The sequence below is a fragment of the Anser brachyrhynchus genome (assembly GCF_964034855.1).
Source record: "Anser brachyrhynchus genome assembly, chromosome: 22".
Taxonomy (NCBI): Eukaryota; Metazoa; Chordata; class Aves; order Anseriformes; family Anatidae; genus Anser; species Anser brachyrhynchus.
In genome coordinates this window covers 7,060,558-7,078,427 of record NC_137715.1, presented here as the reverse complement: position 1 = coordinate 7,078,427, position 17,870 = coordinate 7,060,558, and the positions used below count along the sequence as shown (strand labels likewise).

The 17,870-nt window shown below is 64.3% G+C and overlaps 3 protein-coding genes across 8 annotated transcripts; 1 reads left to right on the top strand and 2 right to left on the bottom strand.

Moving 5' to 3' along the window:
- LOC308181816 (myosin light chain kinase, smooth muscle-like) lies at nt 1-9,248 on the bottom strand. Of its 6 annotated transcripts, none has more exons than XM_080565474.1 (11): nt 9,151-9,248; nt 3,696-3,790; nt 3,025-3,184; nt 2,574-2,664; nt 2,262-2,465; nt 1,821-2,038; nt 1,485-1,608; nt 1,256-1,408; nt 945-1,065; nt 762-852; nt 1-386 (listed from the first exon to the last, which is right to left on the bottom strand). In XM_080565474.1, exons 3-11 carry the CDS (start codon nt 3,038-3,040, stop codon nt 220-222), a joined length of 1,185 nt encoding a protein of 394 aa, XP_080421600.1. In that variant the 5' UTR covers nt 3,041-3,184; nt 3,696-3,790; nt 9,151-9,248; the 3' UTR covers nt 1-219. The 6 variants fall into 6 exon arrangements, with proteins under 6 accessions (XP_080421600.1, XP_080421601.1, XP_080421599.1 ...); XM_080565475.1 differs by lacking the exon at nt 9,151-9,248 and adding an exon at nt 9,029-9,052; XM_080565473.1 differs by lacking the exon at nt 9,151-9,248 and adding an exon at nt 4,768-6,649.
- Nucleotides 9,249-10,326: 1,078 nt separating this feature from the next.
- On the top strand, nt 10,327-15,874 carry LOC308181818 (uncharacterized protein). Its single transcript, XM_080565479.1, has 4 exons — nt 10,327-10,686; nt 12,438-12,490; nt 13,029-13,096; nt 14,585-15,874. The coding sequence occupies exons 1-4, from the start codon at nt 10,595-10,597 to the stop codon at nt 14,732-14,734; spliced, it is 363 nt and encodes a 120-aa protein (XP_080421605.1). The 5' UTR covers nt 10,327-10,594; the 3' UTR covers nt 14,735-15,874.
- Nucleotides 15,839-17,265, bottom strand: HEXIM1 (HEXIM P-TEFb complex subunit 1). Its single transcript, XM_080565478.1, has one exon. It carries the CDS (start codon nt 17,110-17,112, stop codon nt 16,216-16,218), a length of 897 nt encoding a protein of 298 aa, XP_080421604.1. The 5' UTR covers nt 17,113-17,265; the 3' UTR covers nt 15,839-16,215.
- Nucleotides 17,266-17,870: the final 605 nt, after the last annotated feature.

The window sequence follows — 17,870 nt, the reverse complement described above, 5'->3', positions numbered from 1 at the left end:
TGCAGAGATCCTCAGTGCTTTATTGGGCTCACAAGACATGCAGTCAGAAGAACCAGGCTTAGCTCTAACCCAGGAGGCCATGGGGGCACTGGTTCCTCACTGGGGACAGCAGGCAGCCCTGTCCCCACACCAGCACGGGGGCACCACAGGTCTGGGCCGACCGCAAGCTGGCCAGGCCATGGTGCAAAGTGCTGTGACAGTGGAGAAGAGTCACCAGCTCTAGGTGGCCCGGGGCTGGGGGATGCTGGCACTGCTCTCTGCCTGTCCTGCAGCCGTGATGCTCCCACCTTCCACCTCCTCTTTGTCCATGGGTGGCTCGGAGAAGCTGGGACCCTGCTGGGGCAGAGACTCAGAGGCTTGGTCCTCCTCTGGGCTGCAACACGGGTCTGTGGGCAGATGGACAGAGGGCACGGTGAGGAGTCACCTGCATTCAACCCTCCTCTGCTGGAGGAACGTACGTGACACCCGCACACCAGGCCCTGTAGGGATCAGCTCCTGATCCCTGGGATCCGGAGCATGTTCAGATCCCAGCACTGCAGAGTAGTGCGTGCCTGTTCCAAGACCACAGCAGCACTGGCCCCTCAGGGCTGAGGACAGGGGGCTTTGGGGCACAGAAGGTGCCCCAGAGCAGAAGTGCCCCACCGGGGACATGCCCAAGGCACTCGGTGGCACCAAGGCAGGTCAGGGCAGAGGTGGGGATGACAAAGCAGAGGAACAGGGATTGATGGGGTGCGTTGGAGCCAATGCTTCAGGGCCATCACCTTCCTCATCCTGAGCCTCTGATGCTCTCCTCTCTGTGCCCTGGGACAGCAGGGTGAGCCTGTTGAGTGCCAGCAGGGCTTTGCCTGTTTTCTGGAGAGAAAGGAAGGAGCACTGAGCCCCACGAGAGCAGCCCCCAGACCCACATCCACCACCATCTCCTAAACACATCCCTCCCCACGTACCTGCCACTTCCGACGAGCCAGGAACTGCTTTATCCGCTCCTTCGGCAGCGCCTTCGTGCTGCTGGGCAGGGGCTGCTGCAGCCAGGGGTGCAGCAGAGCCTTGGAGCTGGAGAGCCGGTGGCTGGGGAGGGGACACAGTGGGATCAGGGGCTGCCATCAGGCCCTTGGCCCCAGGGAGAGGCTCTAGGCACTCCACAGGCAGCATTCAGCATGGTAGGGCTCACACCTTCCCCTCTTCCTCCCCCTCCTCACACCCCAAAACCCAGCCTGGCTCTGTGGGGACACACACAGCACCCACCCCCAGCTCCTACCCAGGGTCCTTCTGCAGCAGCTGGCTGATGAAATCCTTGGCCTGCGGGGAGATGTCCGAGAAGGTCTCCTCCTCAAAGTCCCACTGGGCAGCGGTGATGTTGCTCAGCGTCTCCATGTCGGTGTCACCCTGGAAGGGGGACTCCCCGCTCAGCCTGGAGAGGGGACAGAGGCTGTCAGCAGCAGCTCAGCCCCTTCCTGCCCAGCTGCCATCCCGCGGGAGCCACTCACAGGATGTAACAGATGACACCGACGCTCCACATGTCCGTGGCAAACCCCACGGGCTCGAAGGAGACCACTTCTGGAGCCATGAACTCGGGGGTCCCGTGCAGCACCTTCACAGGGGTGTCTGGAGCTGCAGAGAAGGTGGGGCTGTGGGGCAGTGCCTGGCCAGGACCTCCCCAGGGCACCCCAACACACACTTCTGCCTGGGGGAGAGGGAGTCCAGAAACTGCCCCCAGGGCCCATCTTGGTGCTGTGCACCCATGGGTGCAGGGTTCTCCAGGCTGCCCACCTCATGGGTTTCCCTACAGCACCCTGTCGTCAGCAGGGACCCCCCTCGCTCACCCAGCTTCCGCGCCAGGCCGAAGTCAGCGATCTTGAGCCAGTGGCTGCTGGGGCTGACGCAGACGATGTTCTCGGGCTTGAGGTCGAGGTGGACGACGGCCTGGCCGTGCATGTACTGCAGCCCCTCCAGGATCTGCCGCATGTACTGGGTGCTGCTGGGCTCCGTGTGCTCGAAGTCGTCGTCCACGATGCGCTCGAAGAGCTCCCCGCCGGCCACACTGGGGAGCGGGCAGGGTGCTGGGGGACCCCACTGGGGTCTGCCAGCCCCAAGGAGGGGGACACCCCACCAGGGAGCCCGGACCCAGCGCTCTGGGTGCATCTCAGCGCCCAGGTCCCCGGGGTCTGCAGGTTCCCCAATCCACCCTACACCCCGTGCCGGGACCCTGGGGTGCAAGGACCCTCCCCAACACAGTGGGTGATCCCAGCGCTGCCCCCACTCACTACTCCATCACCATCACCAGCTCGGCGGGGCCCTGGAAGGCGGCGAGGCACTGCACGAGGCGCGGATGATGCAGCAGGTTCATGAGCTCCACCTCGGCCCGAGCCGCCTGCTTCTCTTTGGCCGTCCGCGTCCGAAAATACTTCCCAGCCCGGATCCTGCCGCTGGCTTTCTCCTGCAGCCGGTACACGGTGCCGAACTTGCCCCTGGGACAGAGCGAGCACAAGGGATGGAGGAGCCGTCACCACCACCCCAACCATGCGTGGACACACCCCGTAGCTGAGGGGTGGTGGGGATGCAGGACCCCAGCTTACTCTCCGAGCTTCTCCAGCTGCGTGTACACGTCCGAAACCTTCTCCTGGGTGTTGATGACAACATCGCAGTACTCAAAAGCCTCCTCACCTGCTGGCAGGGACACGCACAGATCCTGCTAGAGCTGAGCCCAAGCCTCACGCCGCAGAGACCATCCGTTCCCCAGCGGTGCTCGTTTCTGTAGCCCAGCACCCTCAGGTCCATCCAGGACCATCCAGCTGCCAGCCCCAGGCACCGCAGCTGGGGACAGGGGCTCCTGCGACCCGCACCCCCCAGAGCAGCCAGCACCACACAAGTCCCAGTGCCTCAGTGGTGCGGGACAAAGGTGCCTGTAGGATCAGAAGGGCTGCAGGGCCCTGGACCGGGTGTTAAATGGGATGGGAGGTGAGCACTGATGTGGGGGGCGGACTGGGGCTGTGGCCATCCCAGGGCAGCCCAAGGACTGCGTGGTACCTTCTGCCTGAGACATGGTGCTGTTGGCGGCTCCCTGCCAGGTGCTGGCACGGTCAGGACGGACGCTGGATGTGGCCCCAGGAGTCCTGGCAGCCCCGTGCTAGGACAGGGGCACGAGGCAGGCGGTGCCTGTGTGCCTGCTCCAGCTGCGCCCTGGGCTCTGCACGGGGAAGAGCCAAGGCTGGACATGAGGGGCCAGCCCCACGGCACCGCGCAGCCCCCGCTGTGCCCCGAGTGCCTCCCTGCACCTCCGTCCCATAAAGCCCCAGCACCTCCACCACAGGAGGCCTCGAGCACCTTCCTGCCTGCACCAGCCCCACCTGACGTCCCCATCCTGCCCACAGGCTGGCACGTCGCTGGGCACCGACACCAGCAGGTACACGGGGTCAAACCCGCTGCTTGCAGAGGTGGGAGGCAATTTCAGAGCAACACCCCCGTTTCCTTCAAATCGATCTCTTTCTAGGACCACTGACGCCTTAGGCAAGAAGCTGCAGCCTTTCTCCTGCTCCATCTTGCGACAGCCAGGAAATCCCCAGGAAAAGCTGCATTTCTAGGGCAAGGGAGCTGTTTCCTTAGCTCTTTCCCCTCCCCAACCTGCACACAAGCAGGGGAAGAGGACAGAGCACGAGGCAGGGACACCCAAGCCCCAAACCGAGAGTCTCAGCACTCACCTGCCTCTGTCCAGTCCCGTCCTGGCCCAGGCCCCAGCACAGGTCCCCCGCCCGTCCCCCTCAGACGCTATGGAGCCACTGGAGTCACGAGCAAGCTGGGAAGGAAGGGGTGATGCTGGGGCTGGCATTGGGGACCATGGTGGCCACACAGCCCGGATGGGGACGTCTCAGCGCCAAGCGCCAGCCCAGCTCCAGGAGCAGCTGGAGCATCCCTCCCGTAGCAGTGCGGGAACGGCCCGGCTCTCCCCTCCCTTTCCTTCCCAGCACACAGAGCATTTCCACGCGTCCCATTTCCGGGCTTGGGGATAAACAACCACCAGCATCGCCACTGGGCTGCCCCACAGCCACTCCCAAACCAGCACTGTGGTCCCAAACTTTGCCCCACGCAGGGCTCAGCTGGAGGAACCCCAGTCGAAACCACCCAAGGGTCTGCAGAGACCCAGCACGCCCCAAAACCCAGCAAAGCCCCCACACCAGCCAACCCCCCACCTCTGGGCCCCTCTCCCTGCTTGCATCCAGCCTTGGTCCCTCTCAGGACCTAAATCCTGCAGCAACCCAGCCCCGCCTCACCTCGCCCCCACCCATGGGTGGGGGCCCACAAGGGCACCGAGTTCCTGCACCTGCTACCCCAGCTCCACCTGCAGCCAATATCCCACCGGAGCCATCGCTCGCCCCGAACCCACCCCTGGCTCTGGCCACCCCCCTGTCCCCAGCTGAGCTGGGCTCTGGGCTGGCCTCGGTGCCACGGAGGTGTCCGCAGAAAGCCGGGATGAACGGGAACGAGGTGTTGCAAAACCACTCGCTGCCTCCGAGCCCTGCTGGTGTGGAGCAGAAATGGGATTTTCCAGCCTCTCCCCCCCCAGGGCAAGGTCTTGCAGGCTGTGTGACCGCTCTGACACCGGGCAAAATGCCGTGCCTCAGTTTCCCTGGTTTTAAACTGGGAATAACTCGGTGATTTCCCACAGAGGAGCCTCCAGAGCTGGGGATGGGGCAGAGGGACCCATCCCTTTGGGCAGCCCCCTTTCGCAGCCTCCCCACGGCACAGGGGACAAGGGGACATCACCCACGTTACCTGCGGTGCCCCTGCGGGGTCGCGGCGCTGGTCTCACCGCAGAGGCGATTTGGGGCTCCGCCAACGCCGGCAGCCACACCGCCGCCACCGCCACTCCCGTGCTCAGCCCAAAGTCCAGGGGCAGGGAGCTGAAGGCCGGCGGGAGGCGCGGGGACGACGTCCCCAGCACCAGCGGGTGGTGGTGGCAGGGGCCACCGCGGCCACGCTCCGGCGTGAAGCACAGCCCGGGGACGGTGGCGCGGCCTCGCTGCTTCCCCGCGACCTCGCCGGTGGCCTGGCGGGAGCTGGGTGCAGCGGGACCCACGGGGGTGGGCGCTGCGGCCGGGGGGGTCCCTGCTGGCCCCCAGCCCCGTGGGCCAGGGTTGCGCGGCTGCTGCCGGCTCGGTGACGTGGGCAGCGCGCGGCTCGGCCGGGCCCTGCTGGGATATTGACCCCGCTGGGATGCGGCAGGGCACGCCGAGGACGTGGAGGACACACGGGGGAGGACGGCAGAGGAGAGGCCAGGACCGGCGGCCTCCCCCTGTGGGCTGGGGAGGGACCGTGGAGGCCCCACTCGTGTCCGGCAGCACCCCCCTTCCTGCAGCATCCTCGGTTGGGCCCTGCTCAGGAGGGTTTTGGGGTCCAGGCCGCGCTTTCCTGCCCGACACGGCAGTCAGCCGGCTTCTTGCATCTCAGCACAGGGCAAAACGGGGCAGAAAGGGACAAAACGGCAGGCTGAGCTCGTGGGGTGCATCGGCAGGGGGGGACGGGGGCTGCGCGGGCGATGCAGCTCCCGGGGAGCAGGATCCGGCCCCCGCGTGCGAGGGATCCCAGCAGCCACTTGATGTCAGTGTTGTCCTGACGCTCGTCCTGGCCACGGGCAGCAAAAATTACAAAACAAAAACGCTCAGAAAAAGGCCCAACCGCCTCGGTGGCGTTGATCAGCCTCTCCGGAGCCCCACAGCTGGATCTGCCCCCGCACCCCCCCTTTACGTCAACGCCAAAAGACCCCGAAGGCAACGCTTTTGGGGCGCGAGTGCCGGTTCTCGGTGCGACGGGCAGACCCGAGCCGGGAGCTGTGGCAGCGAGCACGGAGCCTTCTCCCCGCAGAGCTCCCTTGGCCGACATCCACCAACGAGCGGGGGCTTGATTCCTTCTCCTCCTCCCCGCCGACGTGCCCGGGTGCCACTGGCCTCCCGGGTGAACCCCGGTCGTGGAGGGGCTTTGGTGTCCGATAATTCCCTTCGAACGACTCCCGAGTGCAGTTCACATCCCCTCGCTTACATTTTTCCTTCCTTTTGTGCCTAATTGCTTTCGGGTCTGGGAAAGCCCGTCTGAAATGTCGGGCAGCGCGTTACCGGCCGAGGCCGGCCTCTGCTTGCACGTTATAAAAGTAATTAGATCATTATCGCCCGCGCCCCGGCAACCATTAATTCCTACGGGGGTGATCGATGTGTCTCCAGCCGCCAGCAGGCGCCGCGGCCTCGCCCCGAGCAAAACGCCGCAGGAAATGCCCGGGTGCAGGATTTGGGGGCTCGGGCCCGTGGGGAAAGTTCCTGGGGTGGGGGCTCCGGGCCGCGTCCACGCCACTCCTCCTCCTCCTCCCGGTGGGAAAGCCGCCGTGCCCCGTCCCTGCGCGTCCCCGTGTCCCCAGGGTGGTTCCCAGCCCGCTCCAGGTCCCCTGTTTTGTGCGGGACGCAATGACAAGCTGCCTGTTTTTCTGTAGGTCCTACAAAAGCTCCTCTGCGGGGCCCTGCCCGCTCACCCCACGGTGCCCATGGCCGCGGCTGTGAGCCCGGGTCCCGTGGGGACACCCCACAGTGTCGGGGTGCAGCCAGCATCTGTCATCGCGCCCCCGCTGCTGCCACCCCCCGTGGCCACCCGACTGCCACCCTGGGGGCTGTGGGCAGCACGGGGGGGACAGTGCCACAAGGGGGGGAACAAGGGGAACGTGGAGGGGACAGAGAGGACGTTGGGGACACCGGGCACAGGGTGGGGACGTGGGCACACGTGGGGGCCACAAGAGGACGTGGGCCATGGAGGGCATGTGGGGGATGGAGGGGATGTGGAGGAAATGTGGGGGACACGGGACATGGTGGAAATGTGGGGGACATGGGTTGTGGGGGGACGTGGGGGACATGTGGGGGGACACAGGGGACATGGGAGGACACAGGGAATGTGGGGGGACACGGGGTGGGGGGGACAGGGGACGTGGGGGGGCATGGGGGACACGGGGGACACCGGGGCCATGGGGACACCGAGGACCTGGGAGGACCCAGGGGCACCTGGGGGCACACGGGGGACACGGGGGGACACGGGGGGACACGGGGACCGGGGGGGGGCACCCAGGGGCAGGGGGGACACGGGGGGACCCTGCCCAGGTCCCCCGGGGGCGGGGCCGGCTCTGGGCGGGGCCGGGGGGCGGGGACAGGGCGGGGGCGGGGCCTGGTGCTGGGGGCGGGGCCTGGTTCGTTGGGGGCGGGGTCATGGCCTGGGGGCGGGGCCGCACGAGGAGGGCGCTGGAGCCTCGGGCACGGCGGGGGGGGGGGAACTGGGAGGGGGTGCTGGGAACTGGGGGGTGGGAACTGGGAGGTGGGGGCTGGGAACTGGGAGCTGAGCTGGGAGCTGTTAACTGGGAACTGGGAGGGGGTGCTGGGAACTGGGGGGTGGGAACTGGGAGCTGAGCTGGGAGCTGTTAACTGGGAACTGGGAGGTGGAGACTGGGAACTGGGAGCTGTTATTTGGGAACTGGGAGCTGGCAACTGGGAGATGGGAACTGGGAGGTGGAGGCTGGGAACTGGGAAATGTTAATTGGGAACTGGATACTGGGAGGTGGGGGCTGGAAACTGGGTACTGGGAGCTGTTAATTGGGAACTGGCAGCTGGATACTGGGAGATGGGAACTGGGAGGTGGGAGCTGGTTACTGGGAACTTGGAGTTGGGAACTGGGGGTTGGGAGCTGTTAACTGGGAGCTGGGAGCTGTTCACTGGGAACTGGGAGATAGGAATTGGGAGCTGGGAGCTGTTAACTGGGAGCTGGGAGCTGTTCACTGGGAGCTGTTAGCTGGGCTCTGGGCACGGCGCAGCCGCCACCGCGTGCACGGGGCGCGAACGCCTTGCTGGCGGTGCCTGATCCACGGCAGCCTTGGCACGAAGCGGAGCTTAACGCGCGGCGCGACGCGGGGGTCACGGGCTGGGGCTCGGGGCGCCCGGGCTGCGAGTCCTCGCGGCAGCCCCTGTGGATCATCCCCATCGGGATCGTCCCGTCCGACACCTGGCTCCGCACAGGACACCCCAAAATAAGAAATTCCGGTGTGGTGTGGCCCCGAGTTGCGGTTCCCCCCGCCTCTGCTGGGCACAGGACGCGCTCGGGGCACCACACGCGGACGAGCTTTGGCTCCGTCTCACCGGCTGTGGGAGCGAGGATTGCGTGTGTGGCACCTCCTGGTCACGGAGCAGGGTGAGACCGCCCCGGGAGGGCGGCACACGCGCACGCAGCTTGGCAGGAGCAGGTTTGCAGGCGCCCCACTGCAGCCGGTAACGAGGCTGCTGGCTAACGAACCCAAGCGCGGCCGCTGGGAGAGCCCCCCCCCCATTTATTTGAGGGGCTTTTTAGCTCCTCGTCGTGACGGTGAGGGACAAAAATAACCGCACATGGCAATGGCAGCCTCAGAGCTGGGGTCAGCCCGGCCAATGGGATGTGTGAGCGCCGCCACAGCTACCAAAACCATGCCCCCGACACAGGAAAAAAAGCACGGAGTCCTAAAGAAGGGGGGTCCTCGGGCTTGTAGGGACGGACCAGCACGTGGGAGCACACCGAAAACACCTCACGTGGGCTCGGGGTGTGCCGAGGAGTGGCGAGGAGCAATGACCCCATCCCAGGGGCGGCCGCTCTGCCTCCCTCCTGCCCCCTGAGAAGCTGCCAGCGACTCCCTGGGTTAACGCTGCTGCTGGGGAAGGGGACAAAACCTCGACTGCGCCCCAGCCGGGGCTGCAGGGCTGAGCTTGGTGCCCAGTTCTCCAGGGCTCCTCCTGCCCCAGCACGGCGTCGGCCATCACCACCGCCCGGCCGCAGAGCGGGGCGAGCACGGGCCACGGCCGCTGGCGCTGCCTCCCCGGTGGGTGCTGCCGGGGACACGGGCGGGAGCTGGCCGAGGGGAGCTGGCCCCGCGCCGGGGAGCTCCCCTGTGGGGCGTGGATGTGGCAGCGACGCTGCCAGCCTCGGGCGCAGCCACGACGGGGTTCTGCAAAGGGGTTTCTGCTCCCCGCTTTTTTCCTCGTACCTGCAGCAGGGTCACGCTGGGACAGACACAGTGAGGGGGGGGGATCCGTCCCCTCCCGCCCGCTGAAATCCCGAGGCTGAGACCGGCCCTGGTCCATTTCACATCCACCTCTCCCCTTGTACCTTCGGGAACAGGCCGTTTCCAACGGCAGCCCTCCAGCGGGAAAGTTCAGCGCGATTAACGCAGCAACAGCACAAACAAAGGGGGTGGCAACGCCGGGAGTCCTTTACCCGCAGAGCTTGTCACCGCCTGCCCTGACAGCGAGGGGCGGCTGCGGGGGCAACCGTCACGCAGGCAGCGCTCCTGTCCCGTTTACCGCACACCTTCACCCCGCACAGCCCCAGAGAGGTACCACCGAGAGCCGAGGGCAACGCCGCCGCCTCGCTCTGAGATTTTAATTCATCAGGAACCAGCTCGCCAGGAGCCCTGCTCTGGATCCTTCCCTGAACGCCAGGAATGGAAGCAGAGATGGGGGTTTGCGGGGGAGGCCGAGGAAGGGAACTGGCGCGGCACTTTGTGCGGAGCCGCTCGCCGCCCTTCCAAATGTTTTTGTGTATTCTGGTGTGCCGACAGATTACTTCCGAGGAAGAATCAAACTGTTGAAATTAAATCCTAAGGAGCGCCTGTGATTTTGTGGTTTACCAACCCAGAAAAAAGAAGCCTCTTTATCCTTTTGTAGCAGCAAAATTTGACTGAAAAGGCTTCAAGGGGCTGCAGGGGCCGACTCCCTGCATCGTTCCCCTCGTTCCTCCCGAACTCCCAGGGGACACAGCCCAGGTTCAGCCCGCTCCGTGCCTCCCGTCAGGCCCAAGATGTCTGCTTTCGCACGTCTTTTTGTCGCCAGCCGTGCCGTGCCCCCGACAACCCGAGCTCTCTGTTCCCTTACGCGTGTGCCGGGCCGAGCCCCCCGCCCGCAGCGGCACCACCCCGAGGGCCCGGGGCCAGGCCCTGCGCGAGGAGGGAGCTCACGGGCCGCGCTCCTCGGGCCGCTCCGCTCCTGGCCACCCAAGCCGGAGCCGGGAGGAGGAGGCAGAGCTGGAGTGAATCGGTTAATTGAGAACTCGGTTAATTAATTGGGATCGCCCAAGCCGCCGGCCCCCGGGGAGCTCCCCGGGGGGGACGCGGGGTGCCCGTGAGCGGTCACCGGGATACGAGAGAGGCGTTAGCGGGGGAAGGACCCGGCAGCGCCCAGCCCCGCTCACAGCGGAGGGGCAGGGCCCGGCCCCCGGGCCCGGGCCCGGCCCCCCCCGGGCGCTGCCCCGGGCAGGGCCGCAGGAGGCCCCAGTAGGCCGCAGGCCCCGCGCCCGTTGCCATGGCAACGCGCCTCGCCCAGGTGCGGAGCCCCCCGGGAGGAGTCGCTCGGCATCACGGGACAGCGAGTCCGCAACCGCCTTGTCTTCATCACCGCGCCGAGGCGGCGGACCACAACTCCCACAACCCCCTCGGGGCAGCGCGGCTCCCTCCCCTTCCTCTACGCCCCTCGCTTCCATTGGCTCCGCCGCGACGCCGAGCGGCCGCACGGCGGCTGCCGATTGGCGGAAACGCGGCGGGGCCGAGGCGCTGCCTATGGCGGCCGAGCGGGCGGTGGGGGAGCGCGGCCGCCATTTTGTGTGCGCGGAGGCCGGCGCCGGGCCTCGGTGCCCGCCGCGGCGGGGCCGGTGAGGGGCCGGGGGCGGGCCGGGGGCTCCGCCGCGGCGGGGCCGGGCCGAGCCGGGAGCGCGGGGGCCTCCGCGCGCCTGGCGGAGCGGAGCGGCTCGGAGCGGCTCTCCCCGGGCCGCCGCCGGCGCTGAGGGGAGCGGCGGGTCGCGGCCGTGCCCCCTCCGGTGCGCGGGGCCGGGGCCGGCCCGGCGGGAGCGTCCCCGGGGACGGGGAGGGAGCCGCGGGGGAGGCTCGGCCACGGCCTCGGCCTCGGCCCGGGGCGTTGGGGCCCGGCCCGGCCCCGCGCTCCCTTCCCCGCCTCGGGCCCCGCGGCTCCGGTTCCCCCCCGGGCCTCCGGGCGCGGCGGGGGGAGGCCGCAGCTCGCCCCGTGCCGGCGCTGCGGGCCCGGCCTTAACCCGTGCTGCTGGGGGCGGGGGCGAGCGGGGCCGTTTCTCAGGGAAGAGCTCGCTTGGAGCGGTTTTGGCCTCGCGGCTCGGTTCCCCCGGGCGGCGGCAGGCACCGGGCGCTGCGGGGCTGGCTCCCGATCGGTGCCCGGCGGGGAGGTGCGGGGCGATTTCATACTGAAAGTGCGAAAGGCCTAGGAACGTGTTTCACAGATGGGCGAAAGCTGCTGGTTGTCCGCTGCACAGTCGCACCGCACCCGCCCTGTGTGACCCCAGCCGTACGTCCTGTCTGCAGAGTAACCCCGAGAGCTTAATCCTCGGTTTCACACACCTCAGCCAGACTTCCCGCAGGGCTTTTCCCCTGGCCGGATCCGGGGGATCGCAGTTAACATGGCCTCCCCGCTGCCGAGGTAGCAGTTACCACCGTGTCCCTTCCAGAGACTTAAATAAAAGCGCTCCCCCGTTGCTGGGGCCGCCTGGGTAACTTTTCGAGCCGGTAATAAACTGCAGCAAACCTCGTCTTTCGGTTACAAATGTCACTCCTCTAGCTGGTGGAAACAAGAGCTGTGGAAATAACTGAGTGTTCTTGTGCAAGGAGAGAAAGGAAAAAAAAAAAAGCATGGCTGCGTGGAAGCAGTGCTGGGGAGGTTTGAGGCAACAGGAGCCGCTGGATTTTGGCTTCCCGGCCAGCGGGGAGGCTGCTGGCAGCCCCTGCGTGGCGAGCGCCGCGGGTGCCTGTGCTGCTGCGCCCTGCTGAGCCTGCTCCCGGTGCGGGGCCTGGACTGAGGCCCCGGCTGCGTTACGGGCCCAGATTCTTTAAGCAAGTTCCCCGGCCACGTTTTTTCTTCCCTCTGCACGTTGGAGGTAATGCCAGCTTATCCCCTCGGTGTTAACGGGGCTTGGTTTAGGTGTAAAACAGCGAGGTTTTGGAGGCTGCTGTTTTAAGTGCAGATTGTGCCGTGTGTGGAATCTTCCAGTCATAAACCAGGTTATTTTATGTTTATATGCTTGGAGTACTTTTTTTATTTTTTTTTGGAAGCTGTTTTGTTGAAATAACTGCTGGCAAATTTTCAGGCTGGCTTCCATGTTGCTTTACCAGTTCCTGAACTCTCAAGCTTTGTATTTTACATATTGCAGCATTTCTAAGCTGGGAGGTTTGTTGTCATGTGCGTTTTAGTGCACACACAATAGCTGAAGGTCTAATTTCAAGTTAATTTTGCCAAACGAAACAGAGTTATATTTAGTTTAAGCCGCATGCCTTGCACCTCTCTGGGTGTTTTAGGTTTTTCTGGGGGGAAGGGTGGGAGCAGAAATGAGAGAAACCACAGCAGGCCTGATCCTAACAGCCAGGCTTTGATATGTTGCAGATGGACCAAAAGCTGCCTGCTTGTTGGAAGGCTGTTGGGCACTGGCCTCATCGGTGAGCGCTGTAAAAACTCTTCCTTGTACAGGTTAACTCCCTGTTACACAGCTTCTCCTTTAAAAAGAAATACTGCTTATATCGCAATACAACACCATCGTCGGGATAGCCAGAACAGCTGCGTAAGTATACTGCCGTAGCTTAAAGCTAAAGAAATTAAATGAAGCTGGTGCAAGTGAAGTCTCAGGCGGGGTAACGCCGTGGTGCCGGCACTGTACCCGTGCGTTGTAAAACGTGAGACGTCAAGCAGCCGGGTTTAACGGCCGACTTTAGGGCAGATTGCAGCACTACAGGTAATCCCAGAGTCAACCCTGAATCAAAAAGGCGAGGATCGGCCCCTGGGCAGCAGACAGGAACGGCGGCGTCGAATCGTCGCTCCCTTCCCTGCTGCGGGCCGGGGCTGGAGGAGGGTTGCACAGCACCTCCTCTGCTGTTGGTGTTACGGGGCAGGATCTGGGTTTCGCTTCGCATGAGCGTTGACTGTTACAGGGTGAGCACGCTGTTGAGATGGGCTGCTTCCCTTTTTGTTTTCTTGCAGCGTTTTCAGGGAACTGGCCTGCTGTTGCGCTGCTTTGTGTTTGCGCTGAAGAATGGCCGCGCCTGAAGGTGGGTGATGTCAGTCCCCTTCTGTGGTCGTGCCTTCGCGCGGTGACTTCTGCCTCTTCCACCTGGGGCGGGGAGAACCACAGTCCTTTCCTCAGCAAGTTGGAAAACCCTCGCGAGGGAGGAACCGCGCAAGACCTTTAGCCAAGAGGTCCTTGCACGGCCGCGTTGCTGAGGTTGCTGCAGCGCTGACGAACCGCCCCGCAGCTGGCGGGGCGCAGCGGCAGGCGGGGCAGCAGCGAGCCCCAGAGCCGTGACGGGCACGAGCCCCAGCGTGGCAGGTTCCTGCCGCCACCGGCTCCGCACCGACGTGCAGCCCATTAGGAGAGATTTAAGGGAAGCTGCAGAGGCAGCAACATTCCTGGGCAGCACAGCTCACTGCTCCAGCAGCGCGCTTGATCTCGGCTCTCACCGAAGGAGCCGGAATAAAGGCCAGCTGGCTCCAACAACCCAGGAAGGACCAAGCGGTGGTAGCGAGAGGAGGGATGTACTTCAAAGCTTTGGCAGGCGCGGCTGCTTTGCCCTGCAGGGAGGTGCCTGCCCTCGACTAGTTAAGGCAGTGCTGCCTTATTGTCAGGAGGGCCTAATTGCTGCCCTTTGATACCACATCAGTGCCGGTGCTGCAGCACGTTTATCTTTGCCGAGCTCTAAGATTTTATTTGTTCCTCTCAAACAATCTTGTCACCTCCGCACCAGCTCGGAGCTCTGCCCGGCTCTGGACGAGCTCTCCCCTGGGCCAGGGCAGCTGGTGAAAGCGGGACGAGCTCCCGTCTGCGGGGAGGCTTCAGAGGCCCCCCAAATGCGGTAATTCTGTGTCTGCTGTGGGGGACAAACGCAGGAGCTGGAGTAAGCCCCTGTAAGGAGGCATGCTGCTCCAGAACACCTTCTGAAATGGGGATCAGTCTGACGCATATCGAGACGTCATTAAAGCAGAACACGGCATAGGGTTGTAGAAGCAGAGGGTCGATCACCACGGTGGGAGCAGCGGTACTTTGGGTGCGGGGGCGCTCCCCTTGCTTTTGTAAGTCCCATCAGTTGAAGTCTTTGCAGGTTGGACAAAAACTTGTTCCTGGGAATGAGCCGGGGGTAACTGGGTGGAGGGCAGTGTCTGGGTTCCTGAACTTTATCACAGCCGGCACTTTGTAACAACTGTTGCTGCTACATTTGACTAATGCCCTTTCCTTGTGCTAAGTTTTTCACCTTAGCCAGGTGCTCGGCTCTGCGCTGGGGCAGGTTGGTGCTGCTCCGAGTGCAATGCCTCCTGCTGGACTCGGTGCCGTCGGGCACAGCCCTGCCCCAGAAGAACACGGGACTGCCCCTCACAGCGTAGTTGCTGAGAGAATAAAATCTCAGCTGCACAAACACATCTCCAAGGGCTGGAGAGAAGAGCCCGGGGTGAAGGAAGAGGGCTCATCGGCTGCTGTTTCTCTTCCCGGGTGATGGAGCTCTTGCTAACGAGCAGGAGCCTGATTAACTCGTTGCCTTTCACAGCACCTCACCCCGGTCCGACCTGGGGAGCAGCAGCGGAGCCTCGCGAGCGCCCGGCTCCCTCCCGCAGCCAGCGCTGCTGCACCGGCGCTGGCTCTGCCCAATGATGTCATAGCAGAGGGAAGGGAAAAAAGGCGACTGCGAGGCTCCTGAGCAAGTAAACCTCCAATAGTTTTCCTTTCTTCCTTCCCCAAACTAAGAATTGATGCCAGCCTAAACCCCAGAGCAGATTTTTTTTTTTTGCCAAGCTCATGTTAAAAACCTACCCCAGTCCTTAAATCTCATTCCCTCAGCGGCAGCATTGCTGTGCTGCTTCAAATCCCCCAAATCTGTAACAGCTGCTCTAAGCAGAGCAGACCCTCGCTGGGGGTCTTCCTCCTCACCTATAGTTTAAACCCTCTATTTTTTTTATAAAAGGATGTTCTCCCCCTGTAGCGTGACAGGTAGTTAAGCAGGCCGATTCCCCGTTCTGGAGGTACGGGTTGCATTCTGTAACACACGTTCCCAAACTTGAGCCTCCTGTCCTCCGCTTACACAACAGCACAAACCAGAGCAGGCTCAGCCCCTCCATTGCTCTGCCCTTTAACTTACCTGGGTTTTCCCCAGGAAAAAAAAAAAAAATCCCACACCATCAACCACTCAGCTGCCTGGCGCTTCACCTGCCTGCCTGCCTTCCATTTCAGGTACAGCAGCAAGAAACTAAAAGGTTCGGACATCACGTGCGACTTCCACCAAGCCACCTCATTTGTCAGCCATTTCTGAGGCAAAGTGCTGACGACCACAACTTTCCACAGGGCCACTGCAAAAAACTTTAAGCCTCACTTGTAGCATTGAGGCCATTTCCAGGTGTTTTTGCTGTGATTTCAGCTAACTGGCCCAGGTTCTTACGGAACTAGAAGGAAGCAGGAAAGTTGGGTTTAACTGAGCAAATATATTTTAGCTTATTAATACATTAGAAAGGTATAAGTAGTGACCATTATACAAATTATATTAAGAGCACAGGATGTTATCCCTCTTCCAGGTATTTTAAGAGTGCCAGAGCATAAACTCGTTTCATGGGATTAGAAGTGAAAAAATAAGGGGAAGAAGGGGTGGGGGGGCAGAACCAACTATGCAAAATAGCTAAGTGAGAAATTCCGGCTAATTTTAATCGAAAAACTTCATAGACCAGTTGTAATATCATGAAAATGATTCAAAATGTATTCCCGCGTGGGAGAATGACATTTTGAATATTTTCTAGAAATCACACCGAAACTGTTACAGTTACAAGTAATTAAATTTATTAGACCTCTATAATTTTTATAGTCAGTTTTGGCCAATTTACAGGTTTCTTGGGGATCATTTTTGGTTTAAACACACACACACAAAAAAAAAAGCATCATAAATCGAGTTCACTTATACATCAACCCCTCCCCTAGCCCCGTCACAGCCACCTAAAAAAGGGGGAAGCCTCAGCTGCACACAGGCCGAGCAGCACACACACTACACTACAGCGAGAGCGTCAAACCGATACAAGGCTGTGGTTTATTCCGATTACACGTCGTAAAAAGGGTCCGCCGGCGTCTCTGTACACATGTATATAATGTTACATCCCACCACTGTAAAAAGCCCCCCCCGTCCCCCCCCCCCCAGTGTCACTCCCCCAGCTTGCTGGGGGCTTTCTCCTGTCTGTGCAGGTCCTTCTCCTTCAGCAGCTGCAGGTTCTCGGCTCGCAACCTGTCCACCTCCAGCTCCAGCTGCCGCACCCGGGCCGCCTCCGCCGCCTCCCCCCCGTACTTTTTGCTCTCCATCCTCAGCCGGTTGTTCTCGTCCTCCATGCGGGAGAGGCACTTCTCCAGCTCCAGGTACTCCTTGACCAGCTCCTGCTTGCTCATGTTCTGCAGGCTCTCCACATGGTACCGCTCGTAGGTCTCCGAGAAGTCCCTCTGCAGAAACTCGCTGCCGTCGCCCCCCATGCCGTCGCTGCCGCCGTCCTCCTCGGCCGCCTCCTCCAGGAAGTCCTCCTCGCTCGTGTCGTCCGACTTGGCGGCCGCCCGCCGCGGGTACAGCCCGGTCTTGAGGTCGGGCTCCTCCTGGTCGTGGTCCTCCATCAGGAACTGCGTCGTGTTGTAGGGGGCCACCGGCTGCCCCTTGGCGAACATCTCGGCGCGGAGCCGCGAGGCGCGGAGGCTCTGCCGCTCGTCGAACTGCTGCTTCTCCTCCCAGCTCAGCTTCGAGTAGGGCTTCCAGCGCCGCTTCTTCTTCGACGGCCGCCGCCGGTGCTTCTTCTTGGCCGGCCACTCCTCGGCGCGCCCCACGGCCGCCCGGTACCGCGGCCCCAGGCCGGGCCGCGCCGCGCCGCCCTCCGCCGGCCGCCCCTCGGCGCCGCCCGCGCCCTCCGCCGCCGCCTCCTTTTCCTCCGCCGCCGTCGCCGCCGCCCCGGGGGCCGGCAGCCGCCCGGCCTCACCGTCCGCCGCCGGCGGCTCGCCCCGCTCGGGCTCCGGCTCCGCGGCGGCCGGGGGCTGCGGCTCGGCGGGCGTCGCGTCTGCCATGGCTCCGGGCTGCGCTCCCGGCCGGCCGCTACCCGCGCCGCATGGGGTCCCCCTCAGGCCGCCGGGGCCATGGCACGGGGCCGAAGCCCGGGGGTCGCCGCCTCCGGTCGCCGCCGGTCGCCGAGGGGTTAACGCCGCTGGGCCCGCCCCCCCGCGCGCATGGCACGCGCCGCCGCCGCCTCCTCCCCCCTTCGCGCCCCGCCCCTCCCCACACCGCCGCCCGCCGCCACCGCCGCCAGCTCCCGACTGCCGCTCCCCGCCCGTTTCCCTGCCTTATATAGCCGCGAGCGCCCCGCCCCGCCCCGCGCAGGCGCGCTGCTCGCCCCGCCCCTGCCGCGCGCCGCGCCCCGCCCCCGCCGCGCGCCCGCCGCCGCCACCGCGGCTCCCCGCGAGCCGCAGGCCCCGCCCCGCGGCCAATCGGCGAGCGCGGGGGGCGGGACCGCGCGCCGCGCCCCTCCCCCTGCTCGCAGGGGCAAGCGGGCGCTGATTGGCGGGGCGGAACGCCACTCGCGCGCCGCTCAACCAATCGGAGGGGCGGGGGCGGGGCCGGGCCGTACCACGCGCTGGGGGGGGGCGACCTTCAGGGCGGCGCTGAGGGCAGCGGCCCTGCCCCCCCCCGCGCCCGGACGGTGGCACGGCCCGAAAAGAGTCCCCGCGGCGCGGAGGGAGACCCGGGCGGTGCTGCGGCCCCGCCCCGCCCCGCGGCCCGGCCCCGGTCCCCCCGGGGCTGCCGGGGGTCGGCGGCGGGGCCCGGGAGG

Excerpts from the sequence above, each read along its gene's own strand:
- LOC308181816 (XM_080565474.1), bottom strand. Across the intron at positions 1,066-1,255 it reads CTGCTGCAGAAGGACCCTGG|CCACCGGCTCTCCAGCTCCA; the intron begins GTAGGAGCTGGG and ends TCCCCTCCCCAG. Across the intron at positions 853-944 it reads TGGCTCGTCGGAAGTGGCAG|AAAACAGGCAAAGCCCTGCT; the intron begins GTACGTGGGGAG and ends CTTTCTCTCCAG.
- LOC308181818 (XM_080565479.1), top strand. The coding sequence starts at position 10,595 with ATGGCGGCCGAGCGGGCGGTGGGGGAGCGCGGCCGCCATTTTGTGTGC. Across the intron at positions 10,687-12,437 it reads TGCCCGCCGCGGCGGGGCCG|ATGGACCAAAAGCTGCCTGC; the intron begins GTGAGGGGCCGG and ends GATATGTTGCAG. Across the intron at positions 12,491-13,028 it reads GTTGGGCACTGGCCTCATCG|CGTTTTCAGGGAACTGGCCT; the intron begins GTGAGCGCTGTA and ends GTTTTCTTGCAG.
- HEXIM1 (XM_080565478.1), bottom strand. The coding sequence starts at position 17,112 with ATGGCAGACGCGACGCCCGCCGAGCCGCAGCCCCCGGCCGCCGCGGAG.